At 41.6% G+C, this 14,440-nt stretch overlaps 1 protein-coding gene across 1 annotated transcript; it reads right to left on the bottom strand.

The window, feature by feature from the left end:
• Positions 1 to 7,425: 7,425 nt before the first annotated feature.
• On the bottom strand, positions 7,426 to 14,133 carry dhx58 (DEXH (Asp-Glu-X-His) box polypeptide 58). The gene is made up of 12 exons (XM_061712737.1): positions 14,029 to 14,133; positions 11,997 to 12,187; positions 11,685 to 11,889; positions 11,412 to 11,602; positions 11,215 to 11,328; positions 10,276 to 10,408; positions 9,961 to 10,146; positions 9,141 to 9,391; positions 8,723 to 9,034; positions 8,287 to 8,477; positions 8,099 to 8,198; positions 7,426 to 8,015 (listed from the first exon to the last, which is right to left on the bottom strand). Exons 2-12 carry the CDS (start codon positions 12,171 to 12,173, stop codon positions 7,830 to 7,832), a joined length of 2,046 nt encoding a protein of 681 aa, XP_061568721.1. The 5' UTR covers positions 12,174 to 12,187; positions 14,029 to 14,133; the 3' UTR covers positions 7,426 to 7,829.
• Between the last annotated feature and the right edge of the window lie 307 nt (positions 14,134 to 14,440).

The raw sequence follows: 14,440 nt of genomic DNA, 5'->3' as shown, positions 1-14,440 counted from the left end.
TTTCTGTTTCAGTGCCACATACGTGTGTGTCGTCCCCAAACACAAGAGCAATAACTATGTTTATATCTCCATTGTATACATACAGAAGAAAAAAAATGGGATGGACTGTTAAGAAAAGTGATTGCTTTTATAAAGATAAGCTGTATTGTTACAATGAATTTTGTTTTGAAATTAAATAAACATGAGAAAGCAAAGAATCGCAAAATGCTGAAGATTATTTAGAAAAATAAACAAACTGCTTAAGTAACTGAGGGTAACTGAAAAAGTGAAGCTCCAGGCAGGGCAAGAGGACAACAAACGGACTAACAAAGCAAAAGGGAAAGACGAGGTACAAACACACCCTGGGAGCTAATGTGATAACAAAGCAAAGGTGACAACGATGAGAAGACATAGGAATTGTTGGCTTAATCCGACCAATATCGAATTTTTAAAATCCACGTTTACACCTTAGTCGGGCTTTAGTCGAACTGAACTGAAGCTCTTGAGATCGATCTTTTAGTGCCAGATAATGCGGTCGTAATTCAAGTTATTCCAGCATGTATATGCAAACCACGCTTAGCCGAGCTACTGACTGCCCCGGGACTCCTCCTTCTGGAAGTGACGAGCCGCGGCAGCGGGAATAATAAAACGGTACCAGAAGAAGAAGAGGGAGACTTTGTGTGCATCTTACCTGCAACATGATCAGGCTTAGTATGTACGAAATTTACAGAGCTGCTGCATCATTAGCATCCATTTTTTTGCATTTTGTTATCTTCCTTCGCACTTTTTACTAATTGTACTGGATGAATGCTAACACGTAAGTGCGTGTGGCGCGGAGTCGAACGCACCTCACTCATTAATCGATGGTTTTCTCACGCATGTATACTTGGATTTCTCTGAAGCTCAAGTTTAATCCTTAGCTAGATTGTTGCCAATAGCTTGATTTAGATGTGCACGTAACTGCACTGTCTCAGTGACAACAAGAAAATCCAACTCTAACAAGACAGAAACCTAAGTGGAGCAAAACAACTAACAAAACCTCAAAAGAAACCACAAAAAAGACAAAACCATGAGGCACAAACAAGCATAAAAAAGAGTTCAGTAAATACATGTATATCACAGTCATCGACTAATGTCTTGCTCTCCGGTTACAGCCCATCTGACTGGAAATGAGAGCAACTGATCCAAAGCAAACTGTAAGAAAACCTCGGCGAGGTTTGCAGCAGCATCCTCTCAGCTTTACCCATCCCAGACAGAGCAGAGGGATCAATACCTCGATGCGCCAGATCCCAATAAATCTGCAGAAATCTTTTTACGCTCCATGAGCCCCCTGTTTATCTCTGGCTACACTGGAACACAGAAACAAGGGTTCGACTCCTGACGTGAATGGCCTGCTCTGCCAGCGCTGCTGTCATCTCATCGGGTTTCCAGTTCGTCCTAAATCCCGTTAAAGTTACAAATACTGACTGACTTCACGGGAGGGCTTTCATTTCCAGGACGTGCGCTGCTCACTCTCTTTTGGCTTTTATTGAACCGCTTTTCTCTCCAGCTCCACATTTTAATGTCATTTTTTCGCTCCATCCGTCACGTATAATCGGTAAACACTTGGACTCTGTTGTTGTTTTTCTTGCCTTTATCATCTCTCTCATGTTTGCAGTTGGCATGCGAAACGACGGCACGGGCAGATGTGAGCCTTGACTGCTTCCTACTAAAGAGGATTTCATGGTGTAATCGATACCCTCAGCAGTGACCTCAGGGACCGCCTGTTCACTTCCTCTTGTGTGTCCAACTGTGTCGCCCATGAAAACTCCCCATAAACCCCTTTGTAGGGGAGCAGATTTAAAACCATCTATCACGCAGATGCACACGGAGAGTTAAACAATTATCAGTTAGTGACACAGCACCATGTGAATAAGTGACAATCTCACAAGTACTTTAAAATGTTAAATGTATAAATACATTTACCATAAAGGCTTATTGGTTGACATAATTCTGATTTGTTATTCCATGATTGGTACAATTACAGTCAGATAATAGTAATGATAAAAAAAAACCTTCAATTTGAAAAGATAATAAAATAAAGGCATTCAAAAAAGGGACGCTCACTCAAACAGAGCCGTTGCTGGAGTTCACAATAATCCTCACCAACCTGAATGAGTCAAAGAGACTGGACACAGATTAATAACAGGGATTAGCGCAGAGAAGCTGCCGTTACCACCGGAGACATCAGTGGAGGGGAGACAGGTTCGTCTTTCAGTTGGGAACTTGTGTAATGTGAACCTTTATTTAAAACACAAGTACAAAGAAAGTTATTTTTAATGCCGGCACTAACCAGCTGTATTGTATTAGAACAGTTTAGATAAATCTAGATGTTGATGCCAGAGCTCTGCAGCCTTTCTGCTCACAGTTGACGTCTGACTTCCACTTAAACCAGTCTCAGATTAAATTTCTGGATGACAAGGAGAGAAAACGGTTTTCCAAAACTTTCTTATGTCCATTGTTAGACATCATGAGTGTCTAACAATGGTTTCCAGCCACTTGGATTTCTGGCTCTTTCCATCATATTAACCAATAGGGATGTAGAAAGCTGCAGGATTTTGGCAGCAAGTACTTGGAACAGCTAAGACTTTGCTAGATGCTCCTTTTATATCCAACTGTGGCTCCCTCACCTGTCATCAAAGCAGTTCTCTACATTTGTTGTTTTTTTTTATCTTCCTCACAATATTTTTGAGTGAGATATTGGATTCAAAATCTAGATTTACGCATATTTGTTGGTGAAAACACATAATAATTTAATCTGCACTAAACGTTTAAATGACTTGCAAAGGAATTGCAAATTTAATTTTCTGTCTAAACAGAAGAGAAAACTATTTTTTATACACAGAACTAATCTGAAGCCATCATGTTTCATGAACTAAATAAAAACCAGCCTTTTCTGGATTTTTAGACCAAATCTTATGCAAGTGAAACATGTGGATCATCTCGCCGTGCATGAGCGCCTGATGAGGACCTTACTAGCAGGAGCTCCTGCAGGTTCTGATAATCAAGCAGGCAGAGGAAAGGAGCGCAGCGGTGGACGGAAGCCAAAGCACCAAGTGGCGGACAGAGAGGAGCCCTTCTTTTATCTGCTCCGTAATAAAGCATGAAATATTCTGGTTGACTCTTGACTCGGACGCTCCAGACGGAGATGAACAACATGAAGATTCTATAATGTCCTGCAGTCGTGTTCATTTTGCCTCAAATGCAGAAACAATCATTTTCAAGTGTCAGGGAGTTCTAATTAACATGAACAAAGGGCTGTTCTGTATTAAATTTGCTGTGAAATAATTGATGGCAGCAGGGTTAACGCCGCCGGTCAAGGTCAAGAGACGGACAGAGGATGACAAATAACCCCCAACACATTTGACTCGTGCTCGCTGGCATTCACACAGGGCGGGCAGCCACTTTAGAAGCGCTGTGAACTATAAATAAGGTCAAGACAATATAGATATCGACATACGGAAGACAATGTAAATGTCAGCGAGCAGCTCGTCAGTGGCAGTAATCTGACCCTGCGATGTTGGGATGAGAATAGAGACGGTTTCGTCCCGTCGCCTCGACGAGAAGGCTGACAGCTTCACAGCGGGCTTCCAGGCGGCACGAGTAGCTGCTAATGTCCCGAGGTGAGTGTGTGGGGGAACTATGAATGAAGAAAATAGTGCTGGAGTCAAAACTGATGACAGCAGCGTGGCTTTGTGAGGGACCAGTGTGACACATGGCTCGACAGGTGGAACTTCTAACCACAGCGGGAAACTTGACCAAATGATAACGTTTGTAGACGTCTGTTATTGTGGCACACGACAGATGTTTGAGAAGGCAATACAATGTTTTTCCTGACAAATCTGCATATGACACAAATAAGTGGTTACAGTCAAGCCATTACGTGAAAAGTAATAAAAATAATAATTAAAGCTGCAAGCACCGATGAACAGGGCCTCGCACGTGCAAGTTTCACCGATAAAAGTCAAGGACTCAAAACTAAGTCCGATGACACCACCCATGACTCTTTATGTCAAACCATTCAAAAGTTATGGCAGAAAGTAGGAACTATCACATATGGACCAATCAGATGAAGGGTGGGCGCGCTTTTTGGCATCTATAAATAAGTAAAGTAAATGCCCATCGTCGCAGGATCGAGACGCACATTTTGATGTATAACACACCTGGGTGCACGTTATGGTTCGGGCGAAGAAGCGGCCGAAGATATGGCATAAATTGCGCCAAAATTACATGATTAATTCAAAATGGCCGACTTCCTGTTCGGTTTCGGCCATGGTGCCAAGAGACTTTTCTTTAAGTTGGGCCATGATACAGGTGTGTACCGATTTTCGTGCATCGTATTGTGGGGCTTGTGGCACAAAGTCTTCCGGGGGGCGCTGTTGAGCCATTAGGCCACGCCCATTAATGCAAACCATTAAATATCAAATTTTTCGCCAGGCCTGGCTTGTGTGCAGAATTTGGTGACGTTTGGGGCACGTTTAGGGGGAAAAAAGGCCTTCATTTCGTCGGAAAAAACAAAAAAAAAAAAAAAAAAACAGAACATCTCCTACAGATACAATAGGGCCTTCGCACTGTAAGTGCTCGGGCCCTAATAATAACGTTTTCAGCGTCCATCACATCACATAGAAGTGATTTTGAAGTGTTTGAAACAGAGACCCTTCTGCCTCTGCTGGATGGACTGGAAGGAGATCCCTGCACAAACAGTCCTTTTAATACACGTTCAGAACACACAATTTTAAAATAACCCTAGCTCGCCTGAAGCGACCCAATCCACACGGAGCTTAATGGCATTTTTGAGTCTTGCAGGAGGTTTGCAATAGCAATTTCTTTTGATGTGGCTCAATCGTCCTAAGTGCTAAAGTGCAAACACACATTTCATTCTCACTCAAAACTGCTCAAATTGACTTTGTTTTGGTCCCTAACGGAAGTTTACGCTCCTCGCGATCTGATAATAAAGCCAGAGTTGTTTTAAATGTGGGGCAGAGAACAGTGTGAGAGGTGAAAACCATCCGACGGCACCTGTGCTGTTTATCAGCGACTGAGGTGGGAGGTAGCATCTGTCTGTCAGACTTGCTAAAGGTACACCATATGATTTCTTGCAATTTTTGAATTGTTTTATCATCCATACAAAGCTTCAAATAAATTAATTCATAAATTACACTTTTTGTTTAATATCAAAGCCCTTCTAACCAACAGGTAGCACTCCTCAGCATTAAAATCTCTAAAGTCTCTATGATCCACTATGGATACCTTTGCTGTGAAATGTTGTTTTATTTGTTGTTTTCTTGGTTTTGACTGGAATAAAATAAATTTCACCAAATTATAATCAAACTTCAATCAGTCAATGAAACTTTATTTGTATTTCATACCAAACAAAGTAATCAACAGTTAAAAAAATATAAATTTAAGTCTCTTCTGGCTCTGGCGACGCTGCAAACAGAGGAACTTTTGCTGTTTTTGTTTTTATCTCAGTTTCAGATCATTTATCAGCATGTGCTAAACTGTTTCAACTACATTAGGGTTCCCATCTCTCGTTACCTTGGCAACCACCAAGCAGTTAACACCCGGAGCTGTGAAAGTAAAATATGTCCTATGGAAGTAAACTGATTTAAAAATGAGGCGCTAATTCATATTTCATCTATATTACGAGCACTCACCTGGAGCACAGCGCCAGGTGAAACAACCCTGTTATCTCTTTCAGCCATCTGTCAACTAATCTGGGCTACTTCTGCCCTTTATGGATCAATTACGGCACTGGCAGATGCAATGTGGTCCAGATGAGTCCCGAAGTTGATGAACCGGGCCTAATTTGGGCTTTGCCAGGTGTCATATGAGTCAGGTGTGGACCAAATTTCATCAGCAGGCTTTGATGTGTGATACAGCAAGTGTTGTGACCGAGAAGCCCAAAGAAAATTGAGAAGTTTGGGCCGAGCATTATTTACTATCTAGAATACATACCGTACTTGTGTCTCGTCTTTGTTTTGGGCTTTTATGTTGGTAAAATGACTGAATAATCTGGTGATCAGCTAAACTCCGAATGACAGAACATGTTAAAACACCAGTTTACAGACAAAGGTCTTGTGTTCTGTATCTCGCATCATATCTAACAGTGGTTTTTTCTCCTATTAATGCTTCTCTAAAAAAAACACTGTCTTACTTTTGCATATGTTGAATATGTACTTGAGAAAAGTCTGTTTTGTGAGAACAATCTTCTGCATTTACACAAACGTATGCATGACAACAGAAAAAAAAAGATCACCTATTGCTTTAACTCCAACCTGCTTTGATTTCAGGAAACCAATAATTGCAATTAAGATGCACGACCCCGTTGAGTCAGTGAGTAAGAGGAAGCAATCAGGTGTGATTGTGGAGCCTGCTCTCGAGCTGCACAGGTCCTCCCTGCAGCCTGCATCTCCACAACCCGTGACACCAAACACAAACGGTTTTCAGTCTGATTATGTCCAGGGCAGTGTGGCTGACTCTAGCTCCCTGCCAGATTTGAAAGGATTACGGCACATGTGGCACTGTGAGGCTGACCTAAGTGTGCCGTGCTCGGAGAACTGCAGATATTTTATAGGTCAAATAGGAATCCATCCAATGTGACTGTCAACATCCAACTATTCGTTACTGTTTTCCTTGGCAGTTGTTTTGATTTCACAATGCAAGTTTGTTTTGGAAATTGCTTATTTTAGCCAAATCTGGTCTCTTCTATAATATTGGAAAGGGAGCGGCTGAATGAAGCTCTGATTAGCTGTCGAAATCTGTATTCTGGGAATCATGCTGTAGAGGCTCCAAAAAACACTAAACACTCATCTTATAATGCAGTAACCTTTTTTTTTTTTTTTTTTTTACACCGGTTTGCAAGCACGTTAAATATATTCACAATGTAGATTGTTTAGATAGTACTAAACCATCCAAGATGAAACACATTACTGTGTAGTGATCCGCTGGTGCAGGATTGCAGTAAAACTGAACTGCAATATTCAAAACATTTCACTTCCAGAACTCAGTGTGACATTTGCAGCCTTATAAGAGTAGAGCTTTGCAGGAAGTGTGGTTTCAAATCTGGTTTTGCTCAAATTTACTTACATATAAGCAGAAAGAGACAGGAGGAAAAGTTTATGTCTTACTAAGTGATTGCATTTTCGTCTTCTTAGAAATTCCAAACACACGTCAAGATCTGCCCAGAGACACCTCTAATCTTGTGTTTGTGGCTCCTGAGACACTTCTCTCACTCACAGATCTATACGCAAGATTTTCCTCAGTATAAAACATCACATTTACCTGTCTCCGTCATCATGTTTAAAGCACATCTCTCACATCACAAGCTCTTGGCATAAACATAAGAAAAAATAAATAAATAAAACTTCCATACTGGACGTATGTACACTATTTATTAGATGCAACGCCATCACAGGTGAGAAAGGCAGCACGCCGTCATTAGTTAGCCAACACTGCCCCCTAGTGGATTAAAAACACAACAAAACGACAGGGAATGTGTTCAAGATTTAAAAAAGATTTCAGCTTTAGTTCTAGTTCATAAATTACAGACATCACCAGAGAAACATAAAACAATATCTTCTGACAAACAAACACTCATATTACTGCATATATATTTCATTTCTGTTTGATTAAACTTATTTTAAAAAGCTAAGAGAAGTAAAACGGAGTGTCATGCAAAGAGGTTACCATCGCGGGCAGAAGCAAAGCTGCTCATTTTAAGCAGTCCCTTTAAAAAAAAGTGTGCCTTTAAAAAGATTGCGTCATTATTATTATTTTTTTAGCCCCTTTGGGCTTAGCTCCATCAGGTCTTAGTCAAGAAAGTCATGGAGGACGTTTTGGCAGTACTCCTCAAAGCTGAAGTCCTCAACCATAAAAGGAACATCCTTCCACTTCTTCGCCGTCACCCTCCCGTCTGGAGTCTCCAGGGCAAAGTTCTTAATGGCTAGATTTGGCAGCAAGGCAATCTTCTTGTACTTCATTTGAAATCCCCAGTTCTGTGAATTTAAACAAAAACAACACTTAGTTCAACATGAACACCATCAGCTCCGCTGATGATCGGCAGCGCTGAGCTCCGTACCATGCTGCATTGGCCGTTTTTGCAGCTGATGGTGCACCCGGGCTCCCAGTCCTCAAAGGTCTTCGGTAGCATCACCTGCCCACCGACTTTGTAGTTATTCCTGCAGACACATGAAAATGAATGATGTTTTACCTGCTCTTATATATGCTCTTATATACAGTATGCTTTTGCATGACTTCTGAACTCACTCAAAGTCCGGGTTGATGTTGACGAAGTGGGCGTTTTCCAGAAGTTTAATGTCACTGGCCCAGGCCACTGGATGGAAACAGTTTCGACACAAGAGCTGGACGCTGGAAGCAGCATACTTACTCTTTTTCTCAACTTTCTGTTTCTCTGAAACTTTCTTTCTGATGATTTCCTCTGTTTGCAGCCTTGCTATCTAGAAGATGAGGAAGAATGACGTCAGAGACGCTGAATAGTGACACCAAGGTGCAACGGTGCGTTCAAGATAAACATCTCAATTGACTGTAGGAGTGTGATATTTTATTTTGTCCATGAAGAAAATGACATCACTTTTATTATAAACCTGTTCATTCTGTATAGCAAATTTCACATACACAAATGTAAACACTTCTTCTCTATAAAAAAAAAAAAAAAGGTGTGATAAAATGATCGCACTCTTACCTTTCTGCGGAAGTCTTGGGGGCTCAAACTTTGGACACGGGTGATCGCTTTCCCTGTCAGCTCCTCCAGACACTCATTGAGTAGCTCTCGGCGGACCTCCCGGCCCCCCGCCTGGGCGACCACTGAATACTGGCTCTCCCGTGCTCGGGCGCGGCCACTGGCCTGCTGCTGGGCGATCTCATTGGTAAGCAGCCCATAGCGCACCACCAGGTTGCATTCAGGGATGTCGAGGCCTTCTTCAGCCACGCTGGTGGAGATCAGGAGGTTGAGAGTGCCCTTGCGGAAATTGCGAATAGTGTCCACCTGCTCGTGCTGCAGGAAAAACATACGCAGATAAAAGCAAGTAAAGACGGAGAACTGACACAAAGGCTTTAAAGGGAGTCTGAGTTTGAATGATCTGGAGGAGATTGGGACACACCTGTGTCATGTACGTGATGCCGTTGCCAGCCCCAGTGAGGACGGCTGACTTGATGCCTGCTGATTGCAAGGCATCGTTATTCTGGACCCAGTCGGAGAGGCAGTGAGTAGTTTTGCGGGTTTTACAAAAGAGGATCCCCTTTGACTGGACGGCGGGGCCGAACTGCTTCAGCAGAGTGCTTTCAAGTTTGGCCATCTTCAGGTTCTCAAAGCGAGGATCTGCTGCAAGTTTCCTCAGCTCCACCTGGTTCTCTGAAACAAAGACACTGATTGTTACATCCCCTGACATGATAATAATAATAATAATAATAATAATAATAATAATAATAATAATAATAATAATAATAATAATAATAATAATAATAATAATAATAATAATAAATACATAAATAATAATGTTGATGATGATGATGATAATAATGATAATAACAATAATAACAGTAAGATAATGATAATAATAACAATAATTAAAAAATAATAATAATGATAATAATAATAATAATAATAATAATAATAATAATAATAATAATAATAATAAATACATAAATAATAATGTTGATGATGAAGATGATAATAATAATAATAATAACAATAATAATAGTAAGATAATGATATAATAACAATAATTAAAAAATAATAATAATGATAATACTACTACTACTACTACTAATAATAATAATAATAATAATAACAATAATAAGTAATAATTATAGTAACCATGATGATGATAATCATCATCATAATAATACAATAATAATAATAATAATAATAATAATGATAATAATAATAATAATTGCAGTCAGGCAACCAATGATTCCCACCTTGAAAAAGTCCCACCAGAAAGAAGTCTGTCCCATCAATGGCCGTGGTGAACTTGGTGTTGTAAAAGTCCTCCAGGGAGCCATAGGCATCCATCATTCGTAGGGTGTCATTGATTAGCAGAGCGTCGTTGTACTGCCTTAGGTGGAGCGCACATTGTGCCAGCACTCTGTTGTTCTCTCGAACTCCTGCAACAACACAGATAACAGGAGTGTCAACTCGTGATCACTTCACTTCTCGTGTGAGTCTCAACAACAGTTGTGGTCATGTCTCTGTATCGACTGAACAACCGCAAAATAGCTCAGAAGTGCCCCTACCTCGCTGCTCTAGAACTACCACATCGGCCTCATATTCCTGTGTACCGCACTCTCTGAGTTTGACGTCGGGAGGAAGGTCCATGAACCCTTGGATCAGCTCCATCATCTCCTTCAGGTGATCTCCAAATGGATCCTGAAAGAAAGCAGGGTGGCAACCATGTTGAAGTGAGAAAAAATAAATTTGGTGTCCTGAAGATGCCCTGGGTTCCCAAAACACAGCTTTAGTTTTAGTCAGCCACGCACCTGCTGTTTATCATAGCAAATGCCTGTTTTTCTGTGAGAAAGAGCCTGGTTCGCACGGGATTTTGGTCCCGTGGGAGCCGAAACTTAGTTTGAGAGCTTGCGGACGGGGGGGCGAATAGGCCTTCCCCCCCCCCTCTGCAAGGTGCTGAGGGAAAGGTATAAAGACCCGGTGGCCGGAAGTAGATTTCAGAGTCTGCCGTGGGTTAGTCAGAACGCCCGGCGCGGTTTTTATTCCTTGGCCTACTCAAACCGGACTGTCCCGGCTCTCCAGTCCCTTTGTCGAGGTAAGATAGGCCTTAAAAACCTTTGTAGTTGTCTGTGATGAATATTGCTCAGCCACTTGCGGGGGGTAACTTGACACTTTATCCTAGCAAACGAGTAATTTTGTGTGTACTGCTGTCTGCGGGGGATAACTCGACAAATTATTCTAGCAAACTGGCAGTTTTGTGGATGTCTTCTATGTAAATGCTTGCTTTTTGCTAATAAATGTATTCATATCTTATAGCAAAGGCGAGGTGTGTGTGTGTGATTCATTTTGATACAGCCGACCACTCCTAGAACCTAATTGAGATTTCTCCCAAAACACTTGTCTTCTTTACCGCGTACACGCCTGACATTATCTCTTTGTTACTCCGTCTCGATTTTGAAAACTCTAGAAATCTATCCGATTTGTCATAGGGAGAGAATCCGACTTACCAAGAGTCTTTTCTCCACAATGTCAAAGGTCTTGATGGGTCTGGGTACCTTCTCCTTCAGTTCAGGGGCGTAGGTTTTAGCTGAGACTATGGCTGAGTCCAAGTTAGCACAAATCTGTTAAAGGGGAAAAGACAATGATGAAGAAAGAGTAGACATTTGCAGCAGGCGTTTGTCCTCCGTGTAAGATGAGAATTGACCTGCAGCACATGCTCCACGGCGTTCTGCAGGCTCTTCGCGCCGCCCGTCCCCGGCGACGCCGTGAGACCCAGAATCTGTGGCAACGGTCGCTCTCCCTTCAGCTTCCTCTCCAGATAATATCTCATTATTTGGTTGTACACCGACTCCTTGTGGGTGTGGTGACACTCGTCGATTATCAGCAGAGTAATATCTGTGCATGAAAGCATCACTGGTCAGTTTGCCTTGCAATCATCCCATAATAAGGACTAAGAATCAAAATCTCTGGCACTGACCTGAGAGCTCCACGTGTTTGGCCTCCTCCGTGTTGATCATAGCATTATACAAAATCTGTGCCGTGCAGATGATCAGATCACTGCTCTGGACCACTAACCCGAAGAAGTCCTTCTCCTCACTGTCTCCACTGACCTTCACCAGTTTATGACTCTGACCCAGGTGAGGCTTAAACTCTTTGGTGTAATGTTGGTCGACAAGGTGAACCTATAAAAGAGAATGGCATTAAAACAATATTGTATTTAGTCAACTTCAACTACACAGGTATTAATAATATACAAAAGTGGAGTTCTTTTTTGTTTTGTTTTCTGTACCTTGTTGACCAGAACCATCACTTTAGCGTTGGTTTTGGTCTCCAGGTGTCTTTTGGCCACATACACGGAAGCTCGAGTCTTTCCGCCTCCTGTTGGCAGCCAAATTATGATGTTTTCTCCGTCGATCGCCCTTTCAACCACCTCCTCCTGATAACCATACAGTCCAAAATCTGCCATTCTGCACTTTCCACCTGGTCAATGACACGTTAGAGTTAGGATCAGATTAGGGGGGGAAACAGACACCAAATCACACACTAAAGCTGTGTCATTTTGACCATAAGAAAGCTGAAACAACAAAAAACAGGCAATTGTAAGAGCTGCATGCAGTGATATGAGGCTCGCACCCCCAACCGCCACCGGGGACCAGCACTCATCCAGCTGTGGATTATAATATAGAGCTGAAAGAAGGCAAAAAAGCAAGCAGCAACCTGTTACCAAGTTCGCAACAATATCACATCATCCTAAATGTTTACTTTCCTTTATTTGTGTCAAGCATCATCAACTGCTTAAGTAGTTTCTCGCAATGTTTGACACATCTCCGATCATTCTGAGAGACACAGCCACATCCAGATGGCAATGCGAGCCAGTTCCTTTTACCACAAGGTGGCGCTATGAGTATGAGCAAATATGGGCATATGTTCAAAGCAGGACTCTGATCCTGCACAGGACGCCTGAGGCCTCTAGGACAATTCATGCCAGAACTGGAGTGAGTTGAATCTTCATGTCAGACACTGAAATTCATCACACCACCACGGAAGGTCCTCTGATTGAAACTCAATTCTATCGATTTATTGGCTCCGTCGACTAAAGCTTGAATTTCAGAAGGTTTACTCACTCACTCACGAGTCACAAAACACTTTCTTATTCTTTTTTAAATTTAGTCTCCTATAACTGCTTTAACAAGTTTGACTTGTTTTTTCTGCCTCATCCCAGGTAAACATGATATTTCCTCTTACTAACGTGGCACTACGACTGTTTCTGAATATTTTACCGTAGGTTAGAGTGGGGCTGCAATCATGCACATCAAATTTGGGGTATATTAAACAATGTATGACTGAGTTAAAGCCACTGCTACAGACACCTCTGAGCTGATTTTGCACAGCAAAGCCCTCTAATATGGTAAAAAAAAATCATCAGAATTCAACCATTTCCTGAAAAAATCAGGAAAAAAACAAAAAAAAAGCTCTTGCTGATACATACAGCTATATTTCTGCTAAGTTAGATAAGTTGTAATAAAAAAAGCTTCATTTTTCCAATTGTTATAAATATATGTGAACCGTTTCACCAATCTGCATGAATGAAATTAAGGTGAACAGAGTTTGTGGTGAGGTTGAACTTGATTGGACACCAACGCAGAACCTACGCCGTAACCCTACTGCGTAGACTCTGCGTCGATTTAACGCAGAACCATAATTCAGGCGCATATACGATTGTTCAGAGCGGTACTACTCTGGTACAGGACGGTGTCCTGTCATATGCATCTGAGTTTGGTCCCTGGGACACATTGATGCATGAAGACCTGAGTCTACGCCCCTTTTGGACGTCTGTTTAAGTGATGATAGTCCAGATGTGGACGTCTTTTCTGCGTCAACTCATTTTAGACATTCGTGTTTATAAAGTCTCTGCATAATCAGAACTCTGCACAAACCCACACATTTCCGTGCATGTCAGCAAAACTCATTAGAAAGGCTAAATTTTATATGAACATTAGGTGGCACCATATTTGAACCTTTTTTAAACACTTATTATATATAATGTACAAATTCCAACGGTTCTCAATAAGTTATTGAGAACCGTTGGAATTTGTACATTATCGTCAGACCTGATGATGTCTTAAGCTCCCACAAAAGCATTAAGGGGTAAATAATAATGATAATAATAATGATGAGATGGTGATAATATACCACCACCACGACTACTACTAGAACTACAATTAATAATAATAACAATAACAGAGTAATTACAATAGAGCCTTATAGATGAGCTGCTATTTTCATTTGCGTTTGTTAGGAAATGGGGATTTTAAACTCACCAGTGATTCGTGATGGTGCTCGGTGTGGTGTTTCCTGCTTCTACCACTGCACACAGCAGCTGGGGGTTTTTAAACCCTGTTGTGATCGTCAGCTGAGCGAGGTTTTGACGGGAAAACGAAAGCGAAAGGCACATGAGTGTGGGAGGAGGCCCTAGTGAAGGGGTTCCGTGAGGAGCGACAGCAGTCGCTGTAATGCAGTGACAGGGCTGAAACAACAGTGCCAACAACAAAAAACACACTTTACAAACATTTTATATCTTTTAAAATGAAACTTCAATCCCATGTTAAACCCTGTTTATCTTTATAAGTATTGCATTATTGGTTTTAGATGTAATGCTTTGAGTCCTGAAAAGCTCCCGGCCTTCTGGTGTCCCCTAACTTGGCCCCCTGCCATTGCTGCTCTCCAGGAAAA

This window comes from Cololabis saira, chromosome 21 (assembly GCF_033807715.1).
Source record: "Cololabis saira isolate AMF1-May2022 chromosome 21, fColSai1.1, whole genome shotgun sequence".
NCBI lineage: Eukaryota > Metazoa > Chordata > Actinopteri > Beloniformes > Belonidae > Cololabis > Cololabis saira.
The sequence above is the reverse complement of the archived record's forward strand: the minus strand, read 5'-3'. Positions and strand labels throughout refer to the sequence as shown.